At 40.8% G+C, this 27,323-nt stretch overlaps 1 protein-coding gene across 3 annotated transcripts in view; it reads left to right on the forward strand.

The window, feature by feature from the left end:
- LOC128744350 (uncharacterized) overlaps positions 1–27,323 on the forward strand; it is a 221,047-nt gene that overhangs the window by 41,106 nt on the left and 152,618 nt on the right. For all 3 annotated transcript variants that reach the window (XM_053841274.1, XM_053841275.1, XM_053841276.1), the window contains one exon: positions 5,928–7,811. In XM_053841274.1, coding sequence (XP_053697249.1) covers positions 6,237–7,811 — 1,575 coding nt within the window. In that variant the 5' untranslated portion in view covers positions 5,928–6,236. The remainder of the gene's footprint in view (positions 1–5,927; positions 7,812–27,323) is intronic.

The raw sequence follows: 27,323 nt of genomic DNA on the forward strand, positions 1-27,323 counted from the left end.
TTTTTCGACTCGTTTTCGGTTTATCCTCAAACGAATTATTCTCATTGAACTGCTGTTCGCATGGGGTTTTCACTTACACCTTACATTTTCACTAATTATCCAGTGACAATTGGGTTGCTGTACATCATTTGTGCACAATTTTTGACGTTGTTCGTTGTTCGCTCCATGTACTAAATTAAACTACTGGAAAAACTACAAGATATACAGCCCTAAGAGTTGTACGAATGGGTGACGTAGGACTATATCAAATCATTAGATCAAAGACTAATGTAAACTGAATATCTCGCATATGTATGTTTATAAGAAGACATAGAAGACATAGAAGATTTCTTTTAAAAATCACTTGTGTGCATCATAAAGGTTGAAAAAGTAATGAATGACCAGCCCACAGATTATTGTATTGAATATGATTATGCGTAGCTTGACATGTTTCAATAATCTTACCTTTACTTGCTTGTGGCCTTTAAAATGGCTATTGGTTACAAATAATATTAAAGCTAAAGCACGTTCATCGCAAATATGACGTGCCATTCGAATATCCTTCTCTTATGACATGAATGGCAACAGAACGTCGGTCAACGGTGTCGATTCACTGTCTTTTGCTCCGAGACGGTTTTACTAGTTTACTTTCACAGCTTACCGCTTGTTACATAGCAGAAAATATGGCACATACGCAAACATTTCTGTTTTATTTGTATGACAGTCCTTATCCTCCTACCACAGGGGTGAGGGGGCTCAAACCATCATAAAATAAATTCATGCCTCCATAAACCCCCACATGCCAAATTTGGTTCCATTTCCATTTGCTTGATTAATTCTCGAGTTTTGAAGAAATTTGTGTTTCATTTGCAAAGGAGCCCCCCTCTTACGCCGTCCATAACATTACTCTCTCGCCCCCTCCATAAAATTGCTGGCATTTTATCTTTCCAACGACATATAAATTGTTCAGTTTCGTTCAGTAGTTTAGTAGTTATTAGCATTTGAAATCTTTCATTCCAACGTTACACTTCTATTTTCATTTTCACAAAGTGCTACCCAGTCCCAGATAGTAAACAAAGACCGCTGCACAGCTGCTGAGAGTTAAAAGTAAACAACATAACACAGCCACAAACTGGATTAAATTTGAAAGAATTTAGTGCACATAAACGAACTAACTTCTCCTTCTCCTTTCAAGGAAAAGCAAAAAATAAACGTTTTGCCCTAAGAGCGAAAAATATTAAAAATAGGCGAAAATGAGCAAAATGGGGCTCTTCCCGATTATAAACAGGAAAGGGGTCGGCCCACGCGATTCTCTGGAAAATTTTACTTAGGAACACATATATTTTAATAACCTGCAGGTCGTATCTTGATTGCATCCGTTTTTTCTCTTATTTTTGCCCATAGTGCACTGTCTTGAAGGTAACAATATGGTATGGAAAATAGTACAGAATTGTCTCTGTTTCTGTCGCGTTTTCTTGGTTTTTGGTCTCACTTTCCTTACTGTTTTTATTTCGTTTTCCTTTATTTTCTGTTCCGTGTTTTGTGGTTCATTGTTGTGTTTTTCTTCGATTCCTAGCCCATTTTTTCTTATTTTCAGTTCTGTATTCCTTAGTGTTTTTCATTTGTTTTTTTTGTAATATTTTTTCTCGTATTCTGATATTTGTAATCCCATTTCCCTTTTTTCATTTTCAGTTTTCATCCTTTTCTAACTCTTTTTATTTCCTCTCATTCTCATTTTTCGTCTTTGTCTGTTCCGTTTTTCATCTTTTTGATGCCTAATATTTCTCTCTTTTGTATCATTTCTATTGTTTTTTTCTTTCCTATTTGGTCTTTCCTTCTTATTTCTCGTTTTTTTCCTTTTCTCTTGCGTTTATCCTCTTTTGCTTTTCTTTTTTTGCTATCCCATTTTCTCGTTTTGCTTGTTTCCTCCATCAGTTTTTAGACTCGTCTCTCTCTCTCTCTCTCTCCTTTCCCGTTTTACGTTTTACGTTTTCGTGTGTTCCGATCTTTATCTTATTAGGTGCTGCTTTTTATCTTTTTCTGTCAAGTATTGTTTCTCCGATTATTCTGTATCTCTTCAGTTTTTAGTAAAAAGCCTTTTTACTCTCCATTTTCTTCTTTTTCTGTTCTCGCTTGTCCATTATGCTGATCCTGTATGTATATAATATTTTTTCTTGTATTTTTTTTTGTTTTAGATTATAGTCACTTTAACCAGCTTTGAGTCATTCGTTACTTCTGCGGGGTTGGGATTTGAACCCGGGTCCTCGGCGTGAGATGCTAACCACTACGCCGGCACTGACCCCCTTTCTCGTATTTTGTTTTCTATCCCGGTTTTCTACTTTTCTGTCCAATTTGACCTCATTTTCTCAATTTTATTCTCTTTCCTAGTTTTTCTTATTTTCTCTAGTCAGTTTTTCTTTCCTTCTTGTCCCATTTTCCCAGTTTTTATTATATTATTTGTCTCAGCTTTCCTGTTTTAAATCTAGTTTGACAACTTTTTTCTCGTTTCCTCTATCGGTTTTCTTCTCTCTCTCTCTCTCTCTCTCTCTCTCTCTCTCTCACACACACACACACACACACACACACACACACACACACACACACACACACACACACACACACACAATTCTTCTCTTAATTTGTTGCTTCTCTTGTTTTCTGTTTCGTATTCCGTTTCTTGTCGTGTGTTCCATCTTTTTCCTTCTCCACTGTTCCGTTGTTTTCTCTTTCTTTATTCCTTTTCCTTTCAATTCCTTTTCGTCTGTTCTCTGCGTCCTGATTTTCCGCTGTTCCGTTTTTTGTCGTTTTACTTCTGTTTTTCATCGCCCGTTAGAAGACCTTTATTTTCATTTCTGTCTCGTTTCTTTATAATTTTCTGTTCCGTTTCGAATTTTTCCTTATTATCGGTTCGGTTTTCTGTTTTCGTTTATACTCGTTTTCTATTCTTATTTTCGTCTGTGCAGTTCTTTTTTTGTTTTTCCTCCTTTTCTACGGTTCTGTTTTTCTTCGTCGTTTTTTCCGTTTTCATTTTCTCTCTCTCTCAATTTTCTTTCTTTTCTGTTTCCGTTTCTCCAATATTCTGCTCCCGTATTTTTTCCTTTTTCATTCCTCCTTTTCTATCCCGGTTTTTCATCTTTTCTGTCTATTGTGTCCTCGTTTTCTTTATTCTCGTTATTGTTTTTCATTGTTTTCTCTTCCGTTTACCTTTTCTGAGTCCGTTTTTCCTTTTCTATCCCTCTTTCTGTCTTATTTGTCTTCGTTTACGCTATCCTTTTCTATTTTCTCTTGCTATTTTTTCATATTTGGTCTTTTCCGTATTTTTTCAAGTCTCGTTTCTTTTTCTATCTCATTTTTTCTCTTTCCCGCTGTTTTCTTTTCTTTTCATATCGTTTAGTTTAGTGGACTTCCAGTGCAGTTTATCATCATTTTTTTCTTGTTCTTCGTTTTCTCTCCCGTTTTCTTTTTATGCTTATGAATTCACTCACATTCTGTCTCGTTTTTTCGCTTTTCTTTTTTATGTCAGATTTATTCTTTTTCTCTCTTCCATTTTTCCTCCATTTCTATTCCGTTTGTCCACTTTTCCTTCTTTTGATTTTCCGTTTTTTTTCCTTCTGTTTCATTTTTTCTTTTTTTTGTTTCTTTTTTTGGAGAGCAGCAGAAGATGCTAGACCAATGCACTATGGGCAAAAACGAGAGAAAAAATGGATGCAATTAAGATACGACTTGCAGGCTGATAAAATATACGTGATCCTAAGTAAAATTTTCCGGAGAATCGCGTGGTGCCGACTCCTTTCCTGTTTATCATCGGGAAGTGCCCCATTTTGCTTATTTTTTCCTATTTTTAATATTTTTAACCCTTATTGGACTGTTCCAAGCACGGCTTTGAGAAAACAAAAGTTAAAAACCTAATGATTTTGTGTAAAAAAGTCCGCAGAATCGAATAGGGCTTATCTCACTTAGTCTAGAGCACATTATTTTTTTTTTGTTTGAGCTCCCGTTATCAAACCGACCATACCAAACGGGAATTCAACCAAAAAAATTAGAGTGCTCTAAAATAAATGAGATAAACCCTATTCGATTCTGCGGACTTTTTTACACAAAATTAGTAGATTTTTGCGATTTGTTTTCTCAAAACCTTGCTTGGAATAATCCAGTAAGAGTGAAAAATGTTAAAAATAGGAAAAAATGTGCAAAATGGGGCACTTTCCGATGATAAACAGGAAAGAGGTGGGCACCACGCGATTCTCTGGAAAATTTTACATAAGATATATTATATATTTTATTAGCCTGCAGGCCGTATCTTATTTCATCTTATTTTCATAAGTAATTAACTTTACGTTGTTTGGTTCATGAGATACATATGCATTTTTAGAATATGTAAATATTCACAAAACCCGAATTTTTCGAGATAACAAAATATGTTATGAAAATTTTATCATTAAAAGATTAGATTACCAAGTAGTAAAAAAATATTTCAAAAACATTCCTTGTGACAGAACATAATTTTTCAACTTTTCTGTGGCGTTTCTCATTTTAAATTTTACTTTGAATTGGACTTGGACTAAACTGTCTATGTCTAGCTTTCATCGCTGAGACGACGAGATTCTCTCACTTATTTTTTCTAGAAACACGTTAAAACTTTGATTACGTCTTATCCAACCAATCACCAAGCGTAGTGCACCCTTAAGAACGACTATTTATCTTCATTTGGGTCGAGATTTCTTGATCGATTGGAGCGAAAATATTAAAAATCAATCAGAAAACTGCGAAACTATTAACCCTCTGACGGGCAACATCGTAATGCGATCAAGCTTATGACTATTTTATCATGAAAGTGCACTCAAAAGAACCTTAAGTTCTGATTTTCATGCAAAAATAATTATCTGGAGGAGCGCTAGGTTATAAAAAGTCCAATTTCTCTTTTTCGTTTTTCATGTCTAGCGCTCTACCAGATATTTTTTCAGTTGAACTAAATTACAAAATTGAAATATAGCATGAAATTTACTCATAGAAAAATTATAAGGTCAATCATTTTGTTCTAGATATCCTTTTTCTCCAAAAGTAAAAAAGGGAATATTCGCGCATTAATTATATTCGAAATTTTTCGGAATTTTTGTTTTTGAAAGATGATAACATTTGAATGCATAGACAGAATATTGTGATATTAATATCAAAATGCCAAGAAATCTATTCTGAACACATTTTGCGTATTGTCAATTCAAAACAAATTTCGTATGCAACTCTGGAGATCCAAAAGCGAAGGCCGTCTACAGACGGTCTTACCCGTTAGAGGGTAGAGGTTAGAGAGACGTTTAAAACCCTTATTCATACAGAATTAAGTAGTGTAAATTAAATATTAATATATTAATAATTATGTGACAAAACAACAGTTTTTTTTGTACCAATGTGAGCGAGACTAAACATGCATTTTGTGAATCAAAATCAATATATTATCTTTTTGAAAATACATCACTTTTAGGGAAAAGATATATAAAGTCAATAAAAAATACATGTTGCTGGTAAAACACATTAAAAATGATCAAGATATTCGAAATTCACTATGGCAGAAAATAAAAAAATTGAAACTTGGGTTACAGCAAATTGAAAATTATCCAATGCTATCTATTTCGGAAATTCCGAATGCGCCTCTTTTTTGCGTAAATATCAATGTTTTTACAGTCACGCGAACCCTCCCACTGGGCACCCACGAATAATCATCCGTTCAGACTGAAGTTCACCCGCGCTATCAATATCTTAATGAAGTTAAGCCGACAATCGGCGTCGTTTTTTTTATTCATTGTTTTCTTCTCAATCCCAATTGTTATCGTGCTAGGAGCACAGTTTTTCCGCCTCAAGTTTTTTTTACCGTCATCAACCGGACTGCCCTCCGGTGCGCTACCTATTAGCTAACTAATTTGGTCTCCTTATCTCTTGTTGTTCATTTCCAGATTTATCCATGTCTAGATAAGGACGATGTGCGCTGGCTGACAAACTGAACCGTCCACGACCGGTACGACTTTCTCGCAGCAGCAGGTTTCGGTCGCACGTCAGCCGCACGAAAGCACGTACCGATGTCTGTGCATTCATTACGCGGATAGTCACAGCCTTCCCCGCGTCCCGCAGCAGTTTACCCACTTAATCCCGTTGACATATTTTTTGGGAATTTCCCTTGGCTAAGCTGGCGTAATGAACGCTATCGTGCGGCAATGGATAAACTAATCGATTTACGAAAGTGACTGCGTTGAGCCCGCGGCAGGATGTCCGACCCATCTAAGGCAATGGCTGTTTCCACTTCTCGTAGTAACGAATGCGGTTACATGGGGAGATTCACGGTAGCCGGTATAGTCGACAAGTTTGAAACGGCGGCGGTAACTGACGTCAATGCGAGTTCAGCGAATGTTTGCTCAACAAGAGCGGAAACGCAATCAGCCAGGGGTAGCTGGCAACTGGAATCTGTTGAATCAAGCAACGACAATAGCGATCTAGTCGCTCCAGGCGGCATGACACAAGATAAGGAAGCTGCAGCAGAAATGACCAGTGGAATTCCAACGACGAGGGGTGGCAGACCGCGGCAGCGGAAGACTGCCGTTTACAAAGGATTTTGGGGTGAGGAAGACGGACGAATCGAAAGCGGTCGATCCGCGTCTGGTTCCTGGTCTTCCGGGGTTGAAAGTGACGAAGAGATGGTTCGGTTTCCGTGCGTCGAACGACTGATAGAGATGTATGCAAACATCATTAAGAAGCAGGAGGCTGAAACGCAGCGATTTCTGAGTGTTGTCATGAATGGTGGCGTTGGGGGTGATGGTGAAAGAGAAGGTGATAAAAAACGATTAGATAAGACGGCAACTGTCGGGTCCCACGATAAGACAGGTGCGAGCGATGCCCGTCAGCTACAGTCTGGCTCAACGAGCAGTCCCGTATTGTCCGAGCAGCTAAAAGCAGGCAGTGTTAGAATACGAACAAACCGTAGTCCCTTTTCGGATGACGATTGGAGCACCAACCAGCAAAGTCCTTATTGTTCCAGTGACGAAGACGGCGATCAAATGAAGATTAAAAATAGAGACAAGGTTACTCGCTCGTCGAGCTCCGATTCCGCTCTGGGTTTGGAGGAGGATCTCAGCCAGCAGGAGCAGCAACAAATCATCAACAGTGTGGGCAAAACGCGCCGACTAACGCTTGGAGTATCTGACATACCGTTACGGTCTGCACTGCTGCCGGTACCGGAACCAACACTTCTTCCAACATCCGACAGCACAACAATCGGCGTGGAACACTGCCCGACAGTCGTTCGCAGTAAGATGATCCTGGAAGCACAGCTCATCGAACTCCCACTAGGCAATATAGTACCTCTCGGAGACTCCGCAGGCTCATCCGAGGCACTCGGATCTCTCAGTAATTCGATCTCACGGCGGGAATCCGCTCAAAGCTGCGTCAGCGATTCTGGCGCCGATGGAGTGCGCTACGTCCGAACGCCGTCCGTCGTAGTTTCCGACTATTCCGATGAAACAATGTGCGGCATCACACTGGAAGAAATTGAGTATCTTCGCCGTCATCAACTGCGCCGGTTGTCCATCGACTGTGAGTCGGACATCAGCGCGGCATCGTCCTGCAGCAATCTGAACTACTGCGGGTCCTCTATTAGCGCTCTGGAAGGTTGTGACTATCAGTGCGGACTGCGAACACCGGAACGGAAAGTGTCGGACTGTTCGACCTGTTCGACGCTCAGCATCGACGAAGAAGATCCGGCACTGAGACAGCGGCTACAGGAGCTGAACCTTAGACCGCCGGGAGCGGAACCGGAGCTGGAGCCGAAATGTCATCCCAAGAAGAAGGTTTGTAGTCACCACTGTTTAGACCATAAGCGTCACGAGCAGTAGCAGTCGTGCTCGGGTTGTGTTTCAATTTGCAGTGTTTTAATTTTACCATATAAGTAGGTTAATCAAATAAATTTTTAAATTATAAAAGTTGATTTTGCGTCAATATTTTGCATCGAGTTGGATTGTTATTTCTTCGAATTTGAGCGTTCGGCTCAGTAATGTGGTAAAAAGGTTCGTTTATCGGTTTCCATCTATCAGATGACAGCTTATCGTGAAATGTATTTCCTCAATTTAGTACCATATTTACGAATAATGAAGGGCAGGGATTTGTAAATAATGATAACCGTAGTGTCGATAAATGTATTCAAACATGTTCGAGTATTCTAGTTTATGCAGTGATAACCGTGGATACATTCATTGGTTCGTTACCTTGATTTGTTACGATTTTATTGATTCAATTATTTCTTTACTATTATACAAGCTACTAACGTAGTAGTAGAGTTAAATTATAAAAAAGAACGCTTTTTTGAGATTTTATAATAAAAATTTATTGATGATTTGACTAGTAGTTAAAAAGACGTGAAATAAATGTTTACTGTCATGTGTTTTCAACATTTTTTTGTGTTAGATTAAACTTTTTCTTTAATGCACAGTTTGCCTCCTACTCAGGGTTCATTAGTTCTTGTTTCGCAGTTCAAAACAAATAGGTACTGATGAGCATGTAAATTCAGAGGCAAAATACGTATCTGCTAGAGTATTGAACAAATAGTAAAATTACAGGACAGAGAATAATTTTATTCAACAAAGTACCTGGTTAAAAAATTACTTTTGCGGGGATTTCCGGAGAATTCGAAACATATTTTTGGTAGAATTGTACCTAAAACTAGCTTCGAATTCTTCGGTTTGATGTAGCACATGCAAAGAAGATAGCATTACTTCCGTAAAACTTAAAGTAAACGATGTAATCAACTAGGAAAATTTCTATGACTTTCTGTATTTCAGTTTGTTGATGTAGTTTTTGTGCTGACCAACGCGTGTTCTGAACTTCCTAGTTAACATAAAAGAAAGGGGCAAAATTTTCTTATCAGCAAAGAACAGTATGAATCAAAGAAGAGCTGGAAAATAATTTTTGGAAATTAAAGATAAGCATTCTGCTTTCTTTTGTGTATTATTAACTGCGTTATCACTACTGCTTGTACTTGTACTACTCATACTGATAAGCAATCGAGCTTTCCAGCGATGTTTGTGTTGGAGACTTTTGCACGGTTTGAATGTGATTGAGAATGAGGTAAACAAGCTATTAAACAAAAATATTGCAATACGTTGTCACCAAAGTACGGATTCTTCTTCTGTTGGACTAAATATCAACATTGTCTAAAATAGTCCGCTGGAATTTGGAAAAGAATAAAAGCTTTGATCGATATATTTACTTTACAGAAATATATTAACCAATGTTTTGTACATATTCAATCCTCCAACTGGTCTATACATTTTGCTGTTGATTTTTGAGGCAAACAGGTTGCTTGCACTCCCGTTTGTATTTACGAATTACTGGAGCAACTTGTAAGAAAGCTTAATCGAAATGTCACGTTTCCTAGGAAAAATGGCAATCACAGTCACTGCCTAAGTAGCTGCAAAGCCAAAATAGACTAATTACCCAGGAACATATTTACAAACAATAAGCCAAAAACTCACGTGACTAATTTATCACCATGCATTACATTATATCCGACAAACTGAATAATTACCGAACTAAAGATACTGACTGTACTCAAAAAAATGTACATCAATTCCCCGATTTTTTTGTTTATTTTCATATAGTCACACTAACAGCTTAAGACATTCATAACTTCTCAGGGTTGCGATTTGAACCCGGGATTCTCGGTGATTACTTTCTTTACCAGCCGAGAGCCGGGGTGGCTCTTGCCGTATCAAGAATTCCTCACTATTATCGTGGGCTATACTCGTTACCAATTCGTTGCGCCTCTCGACACACGCAAGTCGGCTTCAACCTGGTTGAGCCATCTAGCACGTTGAGCCCCTCTATTCCTGGTGCCGGTGGGGTTTTTGAAGAGAACGGATTTCACTACACAGTCGTCCGGCATTCTTGCGACGTGGCCGGCCCACCGTAGTCTCCTAACTTTCGCCAGGTGTACGGAAGGAATTTCCAAGTATTGCCTGCAGCTCGTGGTTCATACGCCTACGCCTCTCTACGTCATCCGTTTGTAATCCGTCAAAAATAGTCCGCATCACCTTTTGTTGAAATACGGCAAGTGCGCGTATGCCGCCCGAAAGCAAAGTTACTGTCTCAAGTCCGTAGAGGACTACCGGTCTGATTAGCGTTTTGTACATCGTCAGCTTTGTGCGGCGGCGTATGCTCCTTGATCGAAACGTCTTGCGAAGGGAAAAGTAGGTTAGATTTCCAACTTGAATGCTTCGTTCGATCTCCTTACTCGTATTATTGTCGGCGGTGACCAGAGATCCCAAATATACGAACTCATCAACCACTTCCTGTTCATCGCCGTCATTAGTCACTGTCCGTGGGAGGCAAACGTTACTTTCTCGGGAGCCTCTTCCTACCATATATTTGGTTTTCAATGCATTAATTTGTAACCCTATCCTCCTAGCCTCCGTTTTTAGTCTGGCGTAGATTGCTTCCGCCGTCCCACGGTTTCTAGTAATGATGTCGAGGTCGTCTGCAAAGGCTAGTAGTTGGCTGCTCTTGCCGAAGATCGTTCCTCTCGTTTCGATGCCCGCCCGCCGGATCACACCCTAAATAGCGATATTGAATAACATACAGGACAGTCCATCCCCTTGCCGTAACCCTCTGCGCGATTCGAAAGGACTTGAGACTGTTCCCGAAACGCGCACGTAGCACATTACTTGTTCCAGAGTAGCTTTGATCAGCCGCGTCAGTTTGTCCGGAAAACCGTAGTCGTGCATTATCTGCCATAGCTGTTCGCGTTCAACGGTATCGCATGCTGCTCTGAAATCCACGAACATTTGATGCGTGGGCACGTTGTACTCTCGACATTTCTGAAGGATTTGTCGGAGAGTAAAAATTTGATCCGTAGTAGCACGGGCCTCCATAAAGCCCGCATGATACTGCCCTACGAGTTCTCTTGCTTTTGGGGATAGACGACGCAACAAAATCTGGGAGGGCACCTTGTAGGCGGCGTTGACCAGCGTAATGCCGTGGTAGTTGCAGCAGTTTAGCCGGTCGCCCTTTTTGTAGATGGGACAGACTACGCCTTCCTTCCAATCCTCCGGTAGTTTCTCTTTTTACCAAATCCTTGAAATCAGCCGGTGAAGTGTCGTTCTTAGCCATTTTTGTAGAGTTCTGCCGGGAGTCGGTCCTTTCCGGTGGCTCTATTATTCTTCAGCAGACCGATTTCTCATCGGATCTCTTTGAGATCGGGAGTCGGTACGCTGTTGTCGTTTGTAGGTACTCCGAGGTTAACTTCTATTGCGTCTCCGAGCTGCTATTTCGCCGTTGAGGTGCTCATCGAAGAACTGCTTCCACCCGTCGATCACCTCGCGCTCGTCTGTGATTAGATCCCCTCCCTCGTTCCTACACATGTCAGGTTTTGGTGTATGGGCCTTGCGAGTTTGGTTCACCTTCTCGTAAAACTTGCAGGTGTCATTAGCCCGGAATAGTTGTTCAAGCCCCTCACGATCTCTGTCCTCCTTCTGGCACTTTTTCCTCCTCAGGGCCGTGGTCAACTCATTCCTCGCTCATAGATACTTGGCCAAATTCCCTCTCGTGGATATGTTCAAATAGTTTTCCCAAGCCCTTTTTTCCTGTCTATCGCTTCTTGACATTCCCCGTCAAACTAATCATTTCGTGCACTCGAGGTTTCCACAGCTAGCACCGCGGTTGAGGCCTCGTTGACGGCCGAACGTATCCTACTCCATCCGTTTTCGAGAGTCGAAGCATCTAGCTCCACAGAGGAAGGTAGAGCTTCATCCAGTACGCGCGCCTGGTTTTCGGCAGTTCGCGGGTTGTCGATGAGAATATGGTCGATTTGGTTCGAGGTTCGTTGGTCAGGTAATCTCCAGGTGGCTTTGTGGATATTTTTGCGAGGAAAGAAAGTGCTTTTGATCACCATACCTCGGGAAGCCGCAAAGTTGATGCATCGCTGGCTGTTATCGTTCGTGTCGGTGTGCAGGCTACGGGGCCCGATCACTTGTCTATACATTGCTTCCCTGCCGATTTGGGCGTTCATATCCCCGATGACGATTTTGATGTCCCGTGGTGAGCAGCTGTCGTACGTTGCGTACGACCGCATAGAACCCTTCCTTCTCATCGTCGGGTCTACCTTCGTGTGGACAATGCACGTTTATGATGGTGTAATTGAAGATACGACCTGTTATTCTCAACACGCACATCCTCTCGTTGATCGCTTTCCAGTCCATTACGCGATCCTGCATTTTGCCCAACACTACGAAGCCCGTTTCCAGCTCGTTGGTCGCTCCACCACTCTGGAAAAATCGGGCTTTGCCGCCATGGATCCTCCACACCCTCTCGCCTTTGCGAGAGATCTCCTTCAGTGCCACGATGCCAAACTTTCGGGGTTCTAGCTGATCTAGCAGCACCTTGTCGCCACCAACGAAATTTAGCGATCTGCAGTTCCAAGTACCAAGTCTCCATTCCATGTCCTTATTTCGTTGCCTAGGTCCATGCCGAATATTCTGAGAAGATATTTCTTGACTCTTGTAAGTTTTTTTTAGGTTTAGATAGGTAGCCGTACTAGGGCTGCCATCTTGCAGTGCCGAGACACACTGTGCCTCCTCTCCTGTTGGTATACGACCTTAGTTTCCACCGGGGTTGGTTACCCGATCTCCGCTAAGGATGCTCGTATTCTGGCTGGTACCTCATGGAGGTAGGGGTAGGAGTTGCTAGATAAGAGCCCGTCAGGGCACGTGGCTCGCTGGTACTTGTACCTTTGAACCATAGAAGCGCTGGACTAAAGGAGACTACGCAACCCCCCTTATTAAACTAGCGACTTGGGTTGGGTTCAGGGCTTAAAAAGGGATCGCAAGTTGAATGTGACTGCCGTGAATGCGAACTTTCCGCATTCAAACTCCGATTTTTGAACGATCATTTGACCGTTTTTTTAATCCAGTCAAACTGCCGCTTGCGCTGCTGCCGTCGTACAATTCATGCGGCATCTCAGCAAAAGCAAACAGTCGATCTCTCGTTTTGCTTTGCGCTTTGAGAATATAAACTGCAAACTGACTGGAAGCATACGGTGACGTATTTTTTCGTTTCTCTTTTTGTCTCCAAATCGGCTGCTCACAGTAAAAGTTTGTCACCCAGACGCCGGTCCGACGCAAGCAAAATATTCGTTTTTATTGGACGGAGTCCGACCGACTTCTTCCATGCACATGTAGTGGTTGTTTTTTTGTAGTATTGAATCATACGATTGTGCGGTTGCTTTTCGTAGCGTGGTGATTGCCAGTCATTTGACTGTTTTGCAGTCATTCGCTGCTCCAAACGGTAAAGGCAACTTGATCGAAACGAAAATGTCAAAAAGTTTTAGAAGCCGTTCGTTCTGCAGCGTGCAGTCGGCGTTTGACTGAGCAAAATGCCAGTTGTGTTATGCATAGCATTCGTATTCCACCTCTAAACGGACGGTGTGAACTTGAATGCGCGTTGGTGTGACTGCGGTAGAAAAAAAGGATCGGTCGAAGCCCTGGTTGGGTTATTAGACACAAATTGTGGCTCTTCCGTCTACTGTAGAAACCACCGACCGAGAAGTTATATCTAACCTTGTTTTCACTGGCGGGACGACGACACTATGCAGGTCTTTGCGACTTACAAGTCACTGCGTGTGACCAGCTATGCCAGATCAGCGGTTTTCCCGCTAGATTTAGCAGGATTTCAAGTCGGACAGCGGGACTTAATGGCCAAACAGCTGCTAGCGGGAATCTAGCGGTTTTCTTAAATAACTTAGCGGAATGTCGATTTAGCGATATTTGGTAGGCAAGAAGACTGCTGAAAAAGAGGTTGACAGCAAAACACTTCGGTTATTGACATTTCAATGTCTGCTCGAGCATTGGCAAATGGTTCAGTATATTCTGTTGATTATAAAACTCCGTGGTTTTTGCCTAGAATGGGATGAGTTCTGACAAATACTCATTAGAACTAACTGAAAAAGAAGACCACCAAACCAATTCGTTTTGCGTATTCCTAATTTTTCCACAAATTAATTCGTTGCCAAAGGCAAAATCCAACTGATTTCAGCTGAACTGAATATCAGCGAGAACAAAGAGCCAATGCGCTTTGCAGATATTTTTGATTTTTGGGTGCTTATAAAGATTGAAACATGTTTTCCTTTGTCACCAAAAACCATAACCATTTGCCAGCATTAATGAAATTTTACATGATTTTTATCATAGAATTTGTGCTAAAAGCTTCTTTAAAATTTTTGCATGTGTTCTTGATTCCTTAAACTTAAAATGCTTGCGAAATTTCGTAGTAAACTTTAGTAAACTTTAGTAAACTAAAGTCATTATATGAGGGGTAACAAGATATTTCTTTTTCTGTTTCCTGATACCAAAGACTTCGTCAACATGAGTGCAGCAAATTTGCATAATGTTTATTTGATTGCAACCTCTCAATTTCAGCAGATCATCTTAATTTCAAATGCAAGCCTTACTGAAATAAATATTTTTTAATTTTTATTCTGCACCAGAAACGAAAGAATAATATGACTTTTGATTCAGCGGGATTTCTAGCGGGAAATAGACTCTAGACAGCGGGAAATCAACCTCTGGGCAGCGGGAAAATGGGCAATCGACCTGGTAACACTGCGTGTGACGCTGTTCGTCTGACAGCGCCTCTATGGTTCAAAGGTACAAGTACCAGCGCATCACATGCCTTGGCGGGTGCTGTGGGTTCGAATCCGGTTATAATCTCAGATTATAGCTTGGTTCGACCCATGCACCTTCCAGTATTGGACAAAGGGTAGGAGATAACTTTCCCCTACCTGTCCCTTCATCAATTGTAGAACCACCGTTTCAAAAAAATAGTGATAAAAATTGCAAAATGATTACACTGCATGCTGATCAATACCGTCGCCGGCCACGTCCGAATGCGCGTCCATTTGGAATGGGAAGGAATGTTAGTCCAATACTTGCCTTAGTAAAGACTAGAGAATCCTCTGCATCTTCATGGATGTTGTGATCTGTCGACAAAAGTTACGTACGGATTCGGTATGGTTTTGTTAAACTGCGTGCGAAACATTTTAGCAATTAACTACCAATCTAACTATCTATTCGACTATTTTTACTCGGATTCATTGTATAGGTATCGATGAGGGTCTCCTCTATCTCGGCGAATGGGTTGCTAGTTCATGAAGTTCTGCCGGTTTCATGAGCCCCAATATATTCATAACAAACGGTATTATAGATTTTTACTCGCCTTTGGAACTACTTTAGTTACGCGCGCGGGTCGAGATGTTATTGTAGGTTTACTATATCCAAGATTAAAGCTATTACACAGTAGAATTTCTCACGTGTGAAATGCTCGGATACTCGGCGGTTACGCGACAGACCCGAGCATTCAGTTAATACCAATTGGAACGCGTGCGCCGATCGCGGAAATTACGGGCGGCGCTTCTTATTCCGGAAAAAGTGTGTCTGCTGTCTTCGTTTCTGTCTAAACCGTTCTACGTTTTGACGTGTCCCTGCTGCAGCATCGACGCCCGCGCTGCACTCTTCTCAACTAACGTACTCTGGCATTCTTCGTCGAACTCCTCTCAGCGATCCCAATGGTACCATCCGCTGCGCTGTTGATGGCTGCTTTCATGCTATTACAGCAGTCCTAGAGAGGGGTTTCGTTTAGCTCTTCCTCACCCGACAACACAACCTCAAGGTGTTCAGTAAACTTGAGTCGTTCGAGATTGTACCATGGCGAGTGACGGTACCGAATGTTGGTAGCAAAGGAGAGTCTTTGGCGCACATTAATCATCAAAAGGTAATGGTCAGAATAGATGTTTGTGCCACGATAGCTTTTAATATCGATGATATCCGAGAAATCCCGTCCATCAATCAAAACGTGGTCGACTTGCGAGTCCGTCTGTTGTTGTGGTCCACAGGTGTACCGACATGGGAGGCTGTGCCGGAAGAAGGTACTTCGTACGGCCATATTTCTGGAGGCGGCGAAGTCAATGAGTCGATTGCCGTTTTCGTTCGCAAGTGGGTGTGCACTGAACTTTCCAATCATCCGAATTTCTCTTCCTGGCCAACCTAAGCGTTGAGGTCTCCGATGATGATTTTGACGTCATGTCTTGAGCAGTTGTCGTATTTAAGTTGCACGTAAAAAGCCTCCTTATCGTCCTCTTCACTTCCTAGGTGTGGGCTCTGCACATTGTTATTGCTAATGTTGAAGAAACGACCTCTAATCCTAAACTGTCGATTGGCTCCACTCAATCACGCGGCTTTGCATTTCGCCCATCACAATAAAAGCTGTACCCAGCTCGTGTGTATTACCGCAGCTTTGGCAAATGGTGTACTTATTTCTTTTTTCGCCCATCACAATAAAAGCTGTACCCAGCTCGTGTGTATTACCGCAGCTTTGGCAAATGGTGTACTTATTTCTATACGAATGCACCCTTTGAACCCTTCCAGCATACCTCATGCCTTAATAAGTCGGAAAGAATGCGGGTACTTTTGATTGATTGATAGACTTGCAGTTCCATGTACCAAGCTTACAATTGTTAGTCCTTTTTCGTCTATGCCGATTGTTCCGGTCCGTATTCACATTATTTGCTTTCTGTACTGGCCTTTTTTACGGCTGGCTTGTAAGCCCTGTACCAATCCTCAGTGTCACCGGTGGACCATCGTTGCAGTACTGTTTAGCGTCCCACACTGAAACGAGGACGATAATTCCTTCTTCCCTGTCAGCATTCGACCTTAGTTTCCACCGGGGATGGTTGCCCGATCTCCACTACTAAGGTTGCTCATAGCCCGGCGGGTACCACGGAGAGCTGCTGGATAAGAGGCTGAGAACCACTATGGGGTTTGTTTTACGCATTATCCAGCCGTTTTCCAACCAAAACAGCTCAGTATCTTTACCGACTCGATATTGGAATTCCATGAACTAGTCAATTTCCCAAGTTCAAAAGATTCCTAACAACGGATAAGGATGTATTCGCAGCAAAAAACAATGCAAGCAGCAATTTCGTTTGCTAACTTGTAACTCGAGACGGTAACACGTAGTTTGCTGAGTTGAAATTACGTTAAAAATTTCGCTCACAGCTGAATCATGTTTATTGGAAAAATATTCAAGGGTTTCATTTTGGGCCGGGAAAATACAACCCAGGGCCTAGTGAGATCTTTGGTCTGAGGGTCATCAGAAACTTCTGGGGGATCGGTAAGATACATTTGATCGACGCAAAATACAAGCGTAAATGTTTTAAATACACCTATACTAGCACAAGTAATAAAAAAGCCACTTATCTGAAGCACCCACTGGTAAGTGCTACCTCTATTCCTCGTACGACTGTGCTCGAAAACAGTGTGACACACAAAAATGGCCCAAAATTTACTGTGTCGGATTTTCTCTAAACCATCAGAAAATAAACTACAACACTGGTTTAGTTTCTATTCCATTCGATCTCCTCCCCTCAACGGAATGCCCGCACCTAAACGCTACTCACAAGGTATTGGACAATGATGGGACCGACTTCTTATGATCAAAGCATCATTTATCTTCTTGTTTCTTCAAAGCCAGCTTGTTCTCCAACGCCTTAATTTGGCCTTTATGATGGTCCAAAACTTCTCAATCAGGCGAAAATCTGGTGAGTTCAGTGGGTTGACGTCTTCTGGTTCAAACATAATATTTCTACCTCTGTACTAGTCTATCAGCTACCGCACGTAGTGCAGGATGTCAAAGACGGCCACACATAAATGACTTGCTAAACCAAGAATTTCATGGCAAATTTGTCCACCTTCTTCTTCCTTATCTCCCATTTAGAGATGGCAACGTAGAATTCCGGCACCGATTTCGTCAGCCACTCTCTGTACAGCTCCCTGGCGTAGGTTTTGGCCACTGTGTTTCATATGGTGTTTCTGTTTAGTGCTTCCAAACCTTAAAGATATGGAGGCCAGCACAACTCATCGTTTTTGGACAAATCAGATACAAACATCCGCTTCCTAAATCAAAAGGTTCGGTGGACACTTTATCGCAATTCAGTCCTTCACCGTCGAATGATGGAGTCCCTGGTGTTTTTCAGTCCATCTGGATCTGTAAAACGCAGTCGTATTTCCAACGATGTTCATGATGTTTAGTGGATTTGTTCCTGTTTGATGCCTTATCGCCGATAACTATTCGACAGATTGTGGTGAAATATTGTCAACGTAAACATTACACTCTTAGCTGGTTTCAGTTAATATTTCCTGAATGTTTACTCATACACGAACTTGGAAAACAAACAGAAAACCAAAGCATGACAAGCTATGATTGGTTAAAAAAGTGCCATAATTGCGGATTTTCAAACGAGGGACGGAACACTTAAAAAAGTGTGCTTCCACTATGTGCTGAATAAATCAGAAGAGTGAATATGCAGTAAATAATCGGGAAACGATAAAAGTAAAACAAAGGCACCCACTTAGGACTGCAATTCATTGTTAAAAATCACTGCATAAAGAATCTAAAGGTCGCCTTAAATGACTTTCCTGTTTCATCTAGGTCAGGAGGGTATATTTCGAAACGGCTTGTATGCATCATACAAGGAGTTCACCCAACCAATATCTTATCGAACCTCGAAACAGATAAATATAGACATAATTACCTACAGGTTGTATTTTGATAAGATTTAAAAGGCCAGGGGTAACGACTGGAGCGACGTTATATTGCACTCGCATTTACTGATTGCTGCAGGCAGGCAGACGCAGAAGATGTTAGGCAACGCAACAGCCGATTCGAGTTATGGGCGGATTGGCGTCCTAGGCCTAGCGTAGGCTAGAGACCCCGCTAAGACGTCAAACGAAGTACTGTTTTCTTACGTCCCGATGTCACACACAAGAGAAACCGTAAACCAAAAGCTACTGATATCAGCGCTTACTGCGTGAGCAATTTTATTGTACTGCTCTGATTAGAGCCGACTCATCGTAAGTTCTGTCAAGAGTGTCGGCGATAAGCTGTCGTAAAGTAGGTATACACGGTAAACGGTTCCGGTGATATTTTGACGTAAAATGTAAATTTAAATTTGAATTCACACTTGGATGCTTCAGAGAAGGAAAAGAATTTATATTATTGATTATTATTAGAACCGCATAAGAGTGTAATTATCTACTGACGCAGCTCAACTATTTATATTGTAAATAGTTCCAACGAGAGATGGGCATATCAAGACAAAACAATCTCGGTTCCCATCGTCATTTGGTCTTCATTGTCCAATAAACAACACTTTATTATGACCAACATCCGTACATAGAAGCAACCGAAATTCAATCAAGTTGCTACTTGATGCAAATTCCCTGTTGCTCGTCTCTCGAAATGATCATCCTTAGAGACACTAGGTAAATGGCCTGTCGTTGGTTCTTATGGCCAACGCAGCCGAGTTGCAATTTGCACGAACCAAGACCGGCAAGACCGATTGACGTCAATGGTTGGCATTCTTCGGAGACGGTCGCACTGAAGCGGCACAAAGAATCGAACCGAAACGACAACTATATCTGGAGCTGGAACACCGAAGACGTCAACCGGGTGCTATCTCTGCCACTCGAGCAACCGGTAGATTGCTGATTACGATCGATGCAAAGGCTCAAATCAGGCACCTGTCGGCCACAGTCGGTACGTTCATATTCTCTGTCACATGAAAGCTCTTCAGTGCAATGGTCATGACCAGGTATGCAACGTCTTGTTGTTGTTTTGACGGGAAGGTGATTTACCTAAACGAGAGTAGCTGAGAAAATAGCGTAAGAAATTATTTACATTTTGATACAACGTACAAGCGAAGCTACTTATCGTTAGATTAAGGGAAAATGCCAATCGCGTACATAAATAAGAGCTTTCTGAATGGAAAATTTTCGGTTGAATGTGACACAATCATCTGATGTTGTCTGATTACTGACCCCGGTCGATAAGAACGCGATACCTTGCGATATTGTTCTCACTTTGAGTGACAGTGTTTTACCTTTTTACAATGGGACTCAAAATTTTTGTTTATTGATTTTGACCGAAATAGAAATTCATTATCTAATGAGTAACTCCCTCATCAAGTTTATGAAGAACATTTTTGATTAGAAACTAGGGAAATAGGCATACTACCGTTTTTGAACTCGAAATTCGAAACTGTTTCAGATAATGACCAAAACGTTTTAACTTTTTAAGAGAAAAAAATCTTTGTACCTGTTCTAATACGTAAGAAATCATTAGAACAGCAAAAAAGATTTTTTTCCTTTGAAAAAATGCCATATCAGCAATTGCTCACGAGTGGTTTTACTGTGCAACTTTAGTACCTACTGTCATGAACGTAAAACCTGTCACGTCAAAGGCTAAGCGCATCTACTGTGTGTTACATATAGCGCGTTAATCCACTTGTCCACTCGGTTTGATTCACTGCTTCATAGGAAGCCAAGTCATCGTTTAGAAACCATGTGTGACACAGTAAATAGCAGCACGCAAGCCGATGGGGGCTCCTTTGTTTCCCATGGGTTTTGGGTGGCCACGGCCACGCTCGACCGAGAATGACGTCAATGAGCCGGGCATCAGAAGCGTTTACGCCGACCGACCGCGCACCGCAATCGAAACCGTGCATGGATGGATGGATGAATGGACACTAGGAGGGCTGAACGGCTTTCGGCGGTACATGCATTTTAACGAGAGTTGAATGTTTTAAGTCACCCTAACCAGTAGTGGCCAAAGGCGCTGAACTGTCCGGGAAAGGTGTTTTCGTTTATGTGGTTCGTGGAAAATGAACCAATAAAGAGCGAGCGAACGTCATTCCGCTTTGATTGGTTCTGTGCTGACTAAGACTTTGTCGGTTCTGGAAGAAGGTTTCCTTTTTAATGCTTTTTTACCAGTAGGAAGGTAAAGATATTAAAACTTATTTTCATGTTTGGTAGTAAAATTTATGAATGTCTTCCGACACTGATTAAGGTTATTAGTGCGCATTACAAGGTCGCATAAAATATATTAAGGATAAGATGGAACAGTAAGACCCTTCTCACGAATAAGTTACAAAACAACTTCTGTTAATAATACAGTGGACTTTCGTAAAAGTTTTTCAGGCAGCTTCCCAGCGACTTTCTTGCCACTTTGGAACGACCTTTTGACGATATTAGAATAAATTTCGAGCGATTTTTGGACGACTTGTAGTCGATCTTATAACAACTTTTATACAGCTTTTAGAGAACTTTCAGGTAACCTTAAGATGGCTTACAGATGACTTTTAGAAGAATTTCGCTCAACTTTCAGAAGACTTTTAGACGACATTCAAATTACTTTCAGGTTAATTTTAGCAATTTAAAACAGCTTTTAGAAGACACCTTCAACGGTTTATAAACAGTTTCCAAAGGCATTTCAGATGATTTTTAAAAGGACCTCAAATAGCTGTTACATGACTTTTAGGTGACCTTCAGACGATTTACTGGAGGCTGTTAAACGGGTTTCAGAAGTATTACTGGTCACTTTCAGATGAACGTTCAGATGACTTTTTGAGGGCTTTCACACGACGTTCAAACGATTTTCAGGCGACGTTCAGGCGACTTTAGGGTGACTGAGATGATACTTACACGATTTTAGGTGACTTCCATACGGCCGTAATACGACTTTTAGATAATTTTTAAAGGACTTTTAGACAGCTTTTCGCGGAATTCTCTGCGACTTTTGGATGGTATTCAGATCACTTCTAAATGGCTTTCAGACGATTACCAAAAAGCTTCAGAGGACTTCTAAACGACTTGTAGACGGTTTTCGAATGACTTTCAGACAACTTTCTATCGACTTTTAGACGAGTTTAAAAATCTTGGCAGACTTCAGCTCCTAGACGAATTATAAATGCTTTCCAAACAGCCTTTAAGCGACTTAAAAAAACGCATTCTAATGGCTTTCAAGCGATTTCTGTACAACTATTAAACAACTTTCAGACGACTATCATACGATTTCCAGTTGGCTTTCTGACAACTTTCGAACGATGTTTAGAGAACTTTCAAATAGTTTTAGACAACTTTTAGACGGTATGCTGAAGATTTTCAGACGGTTTTTAAACAACTTTTAATGATTTTTAAAGAACTTTCAAACGATTGTTAGACGACTTTTCGGTCATTTTTAGTAGAACTTCTGACAGCATCCAGACAATTTTTAGACGATATACAGAGAGTTTTTAGACGACTTTCAGGCAGCTCTTGGGTGTCTTTCGCTCAGCTGGTTACAAAAGTCGCACGAAGAGTCCTATAAAACTCGATTTGCTACTTTAATTGAGTCAAAACTGAAAGTTAATTGGTACAAAAACTTTTCGACAATGTGTAGGTTATTTTCAGAAGGTTTTCCGGCGGTTTATCTTTCAGACGATTTTCAAACGCCTCTCAGGCACGGCTTAGATGATTTTAATACGCCTTCTAGAGAAAGTTTAAACTACTTTCAGACAAATTTAAGGTAATCTTTAAATAATTTTCAGATGACTTTTAGACGACTTTCTTACTTCTACTTCGGGACCGACTTTTACATAATATTTGCATAACTTTCCGATGACTTTCAGACGGCTTTCAGTCGAAAACAGACACTGAGGAAGCCTGCAAGTCGTAGGCGGAAGACGTATCTGTCGTGAATAAAATATTCATAGTAGAATTAAACTGGATAAGTTTTCTTCTTTTTTAATTTAAGGTTTCGTATTCTACTAAGACGCTCCAAAAACTTCAGACTTTCAATCATTTTAAGCGACTTTTTATGACTTAGAGCTAGCCATAAAATGACTTTCAAACGAATTTTGGACGATATTCAGACGACTTTCAAATGGATTTGAAACGGCAACCATCAGACGGCTTTCGAATGGCTTTCAAAAAATTCAGACAACTATTAGATGATTTTCAGAGGACTTTTAGACGGAACTCTGATGATTTTCATTTTTTTTTGGTGGCGTTCAGATAACTTTCAGATGATTTTCAGATTACCTGCCTTCAAACGACTTTCAAACGATTTCCGGCGACTTTCAGATAATTTTTGGATGACTAAGATGAATTTCAACATCGCTCTTGAGGGGGTGATCCTACGAGCGGGCATCGAAACGAGAGGCACGATTTTTACCAAGAGTAGCCAACTTCTAGGCTTTGCAGATGACTTCGATATCATTGCCAGGAACTTTGCGACGGCGGAGGCAATCTACGCCAGACTGAAAGCGGAGTCTAGGAGAATTGGGCTAAAAATAAATGCGTCGAAGACCAAATACATGAAAGGAAGAGGCTCAAAGGAAACAAATGCGCGCCTCCCACGGACGGTAATCGTTGACGGCGACGAACTAGAAGTGGTAGAGGAGTTCGTGTATTTGGGATCGCTGGTGACCGCGGACAACAACACTAGTAAGGAGATCCAGCGGCGCATCCAAGCGGGAAATCGGGCCTACCTTCGTAAAACGCTACGATCAGGAAGCATATGCCGCCACACGAAGCTAACAATGTACAAAACTCTTATTAGACCGGTAGTTCTTTATGGACTTGAAGCCGTGACGCTGCTCACGGAGGACATACGCGCCCTTGCCGTGTTCGAGCGGAAAGTGCTGCGGACGATATTTGGCGGAGTACAAACTGAAAGCGGAGAGTGGCGGACCGAAGGCGTATGAATTACGAGCTACAGGCACTGCTTGGGGAGACTCCCATCGTACATCTAGCGAAAGTTAGCAGGTTACGGTGGGCCGGACACGTCGTAAGGATGCCGGACGACAGTGCGACGAAAATAATCCTCTTCAACAACCCCGCCGGCACCAGGAACAGGGGAGCCCAACTTGTACGATGGCTCGACCAGGTCGAAAGCGACTTGCGACTTCTGAGACGACTAGGAAATTGGCGACGAGTGGCCCAAGACCGAGTTGAATGGAGACGAGTGCTTGAAACAGCACGAGCCACCCCGGTTCTATGCTGCTGAAGAAGAAGAAGAAGAAGAATTTGTGACATTCATATCAAATAACTTTCAGACCACTCTCATTAAAGAAAAGTGTAAGCTTCTTCCGATTAAATTCTATTACCGTCATCCCGGGATACTTGCAACACTTTTGAACTTTGACGTGGTATAACTTTCAAAGTGTACCGTTTAGGTCCAGGTGTAAGTATCCAAAGCTTGTATAGTGGTCAGTACTTTTGATTTATGATTATGAGAAAAAGTATCAACTAAATGAATTTGTAGAATGAACTGAAAATAGGGGTGTTGCAAGTTACCTAGTAAACGGGGTTACTTGCAACACTTTTCTGATTTTGCGTTTCTTATGATTTTAAATTTAATTTCAAACCGCGAATGACTATTTTAGTATATTGTGAGTGATTTCTAGTAAGACAAGAGATACTGGAGGCATGTTTTGTTTCCCAATTTTGTCTTTTGCTTTTTTAAAGATATTCGGTGAAAAGGCAACATGTCGGCGAACTTCAAATTGCCGTTTTAAGGCACGTGGAATTTTTCACAGTTTTAATTTTTCTGGTGATGGCAGTAGACAAAATAACATCGTACAGATGCAAACTTACTTAATTATACGATTTATTACGATAATTTTCTATTTTACATGTGCTGCAAGCCGCGCCATATTGGAAGTAACAACACGAATTCATCGTTACTTCTCCAAGTTCAAAATATAAACAAAGCTCAAAGTTGCTATTTGCTATAGCTTATATGATGCACTGATTGTGTACAGGAACCAAACGATAAAAAATAATTTCATGTCAATCAACTGTCGCAACTTTGCATATCCATTTTTCCTACTCTGAAAGTGAAATTACTTTCCAATCGTATAAAAACAAGCAAAACAATGATATAATGGATTAAACTTAACTAAACAATAGGTAAACGTCCCTTGTTTATAACGCCATTGGTTACAAATGGTTATGTTAACAAACAAATGCGTTAGAGCTGTCAGCACGATGCGCAGAAGTGCTGCAAGAAACTTTGGTGTGGCAAGTATCCCCGGATGACGAAACTGATTTTTTTCCGACAGGCCTTCTACTCCGAGCAGGAGTGAAGAGCAAAATTATATCAAAATGTGTTATGGAAATCGAATAACTCGTATCAACATTTGGTCTTGTTTTGCCTGACAAGGGTAAAGAACTAGTTTTAAGCAGTCTAAGCGGGTCACTGATTGTTTTACCTTATTACAAGCGATGGGTTGACTAAGTGGGGGATATCAGCATACCAATCTTCTTGCTATCTTTAGTTTTTCAAGATGTTACCATTGGAAGACACTATTGTTGAGCTAAACTTTTGATTTTTCGCTTTAAAAGTTGGAGCGGCGGAACTAATTTTGAACAGACCGAACCCATTTTCACCCGCAAGGTGCTATTTTAAGCAATCCTGAAATCTGAATTTTTTTACGTCCCGTTAAAAAATCCCTCGAACTTTTCCCCCTATTTAGTAAGTTCGCGTTCCTATCCGCGACCTACTAATCGGCATCTGATGCGTAATCGGCATAGCGTATGGGCATAGATGTGTAAAATGCCATCTGTCTAAATTGTTTATCGGGGCATACACTCACCGCACCGTTCGGCAAACGGTATTCGTCGTCTCTTTTATTCTCTGGTGTTCTTATGGGAAACTGCGAGTTTGACGTCTCACTCGCTGTTCATAAGGATGGTGGGAGAACAAAAGAGGTAAACATATAGCAGTACAAACGATCCGACTCAGAACAGTGTTGTCAAAGCAAATAACATTGAAACACATCGTTGCTTTATTAAATCACTGAGAAAATCTTCGAAAATTATTGAAAAAGCTGTCTTTTGTGTTGTTTTTAATAAAGAAAAATTAATTATGAACATACATTTCTCTTGAAAGTATTGAACCACGTTTTCACCATAGGAGGTTTCAGTTAATTTCAAACTTAAAATTCTTATTTCCAGAACCAAAACAGTGTCTTGGCAACACGATAGTTCATCAGTTGTGCTGCAGCTGCTGCTACTGGTGAACAGGTTCCATCAATTCAGAATTTGTTAGAAAATAATAAAACTTTCGGCTAGTGACAAAGCCTTAGATAATAGAAAAAAGAGAGTGAATAATATGGTATGTGACAATTGAGTGCTTGACTTTTAGAGTGGTTGTAATCAGTGCTGAAAATGTAATGGATTCGTTAGTAGCGAGGTGGCGATTGCCTTCAGCAGCTGAAAAATGTACGTTTTTGGACAACAATTTTTAATTCATCATATTTCTTGTCGGAAACCCAATAAATTGTATTTGTGTGAATCAAATGTATGGTTAAGTGATTTGTGAAGATGATCCTATCAAAAGATTTTGAAAATATGAATAAAAAAGTGCATTTTTGGCTCATTTATGTTCAACTGATTAAAATAGGTGACACTGCTTAACTCGTTCCTTACCCTAGTTGGTAAAATAACAAAAAATAATATGAAAATTTTGCTCCTTTAAGACCGAAAGAATAACTACTTATGTTATTTGAATAACAAATCCATAACATGACTGTATTCAGAGTTCGGAATAACATATTTAGTATTAATTTAGTAGTAATTTAGTATTAATAAGGTATTGAATAACAAATGCATTAGCATATGATTAAAAAATCAATTCGTAAAATATTTATAATTTACAATCTCTTTAACCAATAATTTTTTTTAAATAAATATATCGAATGTCATTTTAAGGTCATAATTAGATATGATAACAAAATCAGTTATTAAACCTATTTGAGTTCCTATAAATGCAATCATGCGATATTTGTTGGCTTGAATATAAAGTCCTTTAGCCTACGGGTCATTTCCAATAAGGTGGGTTTATTGGGCTGGTATCGAATGGCCGAAACACAAATGGCCGAATCACGAATGGCCGAAATCCAAATGGCCGAATTTCAACATCAGTCACAGAAGGCCGAATCATGAAAGGCCGAATCACGAAAGGCCGAATCACGAATGGCCGAATCACGAAAGGCCGAATTTTTTCGGAATGCCTAAATAATAATTATTCAATTAAAACATGAATTGGCAAGTAGTTAAGGCCGAATTTTTTCGGAATGCCTAAATAACTATTCAATAAAAACATTAATTGGCAAGTAGTTAAGGCCGAATTTTTTCGGAATGCCTAAATAACTATTCAATAAAAACATTAATTGGCAAGCAGCTAACTTTAATCAAACAAAAAACAAAACAAGCAACACCACTATTTACTATAGGTTATAGATGGTTGAAAGTACTTTCTACCCCTAAGCGCAAATGCGAGACCTATTTACCGTGCCAGTAGCAAATGTTTCCTAAATGATTCAGGGCGAGACGGCTGCAGGCCGCGAGTGTGCGCCGGTGACCCGCCGTCGGAAGCGCCGGCCACTGCGGGGGGGGGACAGCCTCCTGCAGAAACCACTATTATTTAGGTGGATGCAT

This window comes from Sabethes cyaneus, chromosome 3, assembly GCF_943734655.1.
Source record: "Sabethes cyaneus chromosome 3, idSabCyanKW18_F2, whole genome shotgun sequence".
Taxonomy (NCBI): domain Eukaryota; kingdom Metazoa; phylum Arthropoda; class Insecta; order Diptera; family Culicidae; genus Sabethes; species Sabethes cyaneus.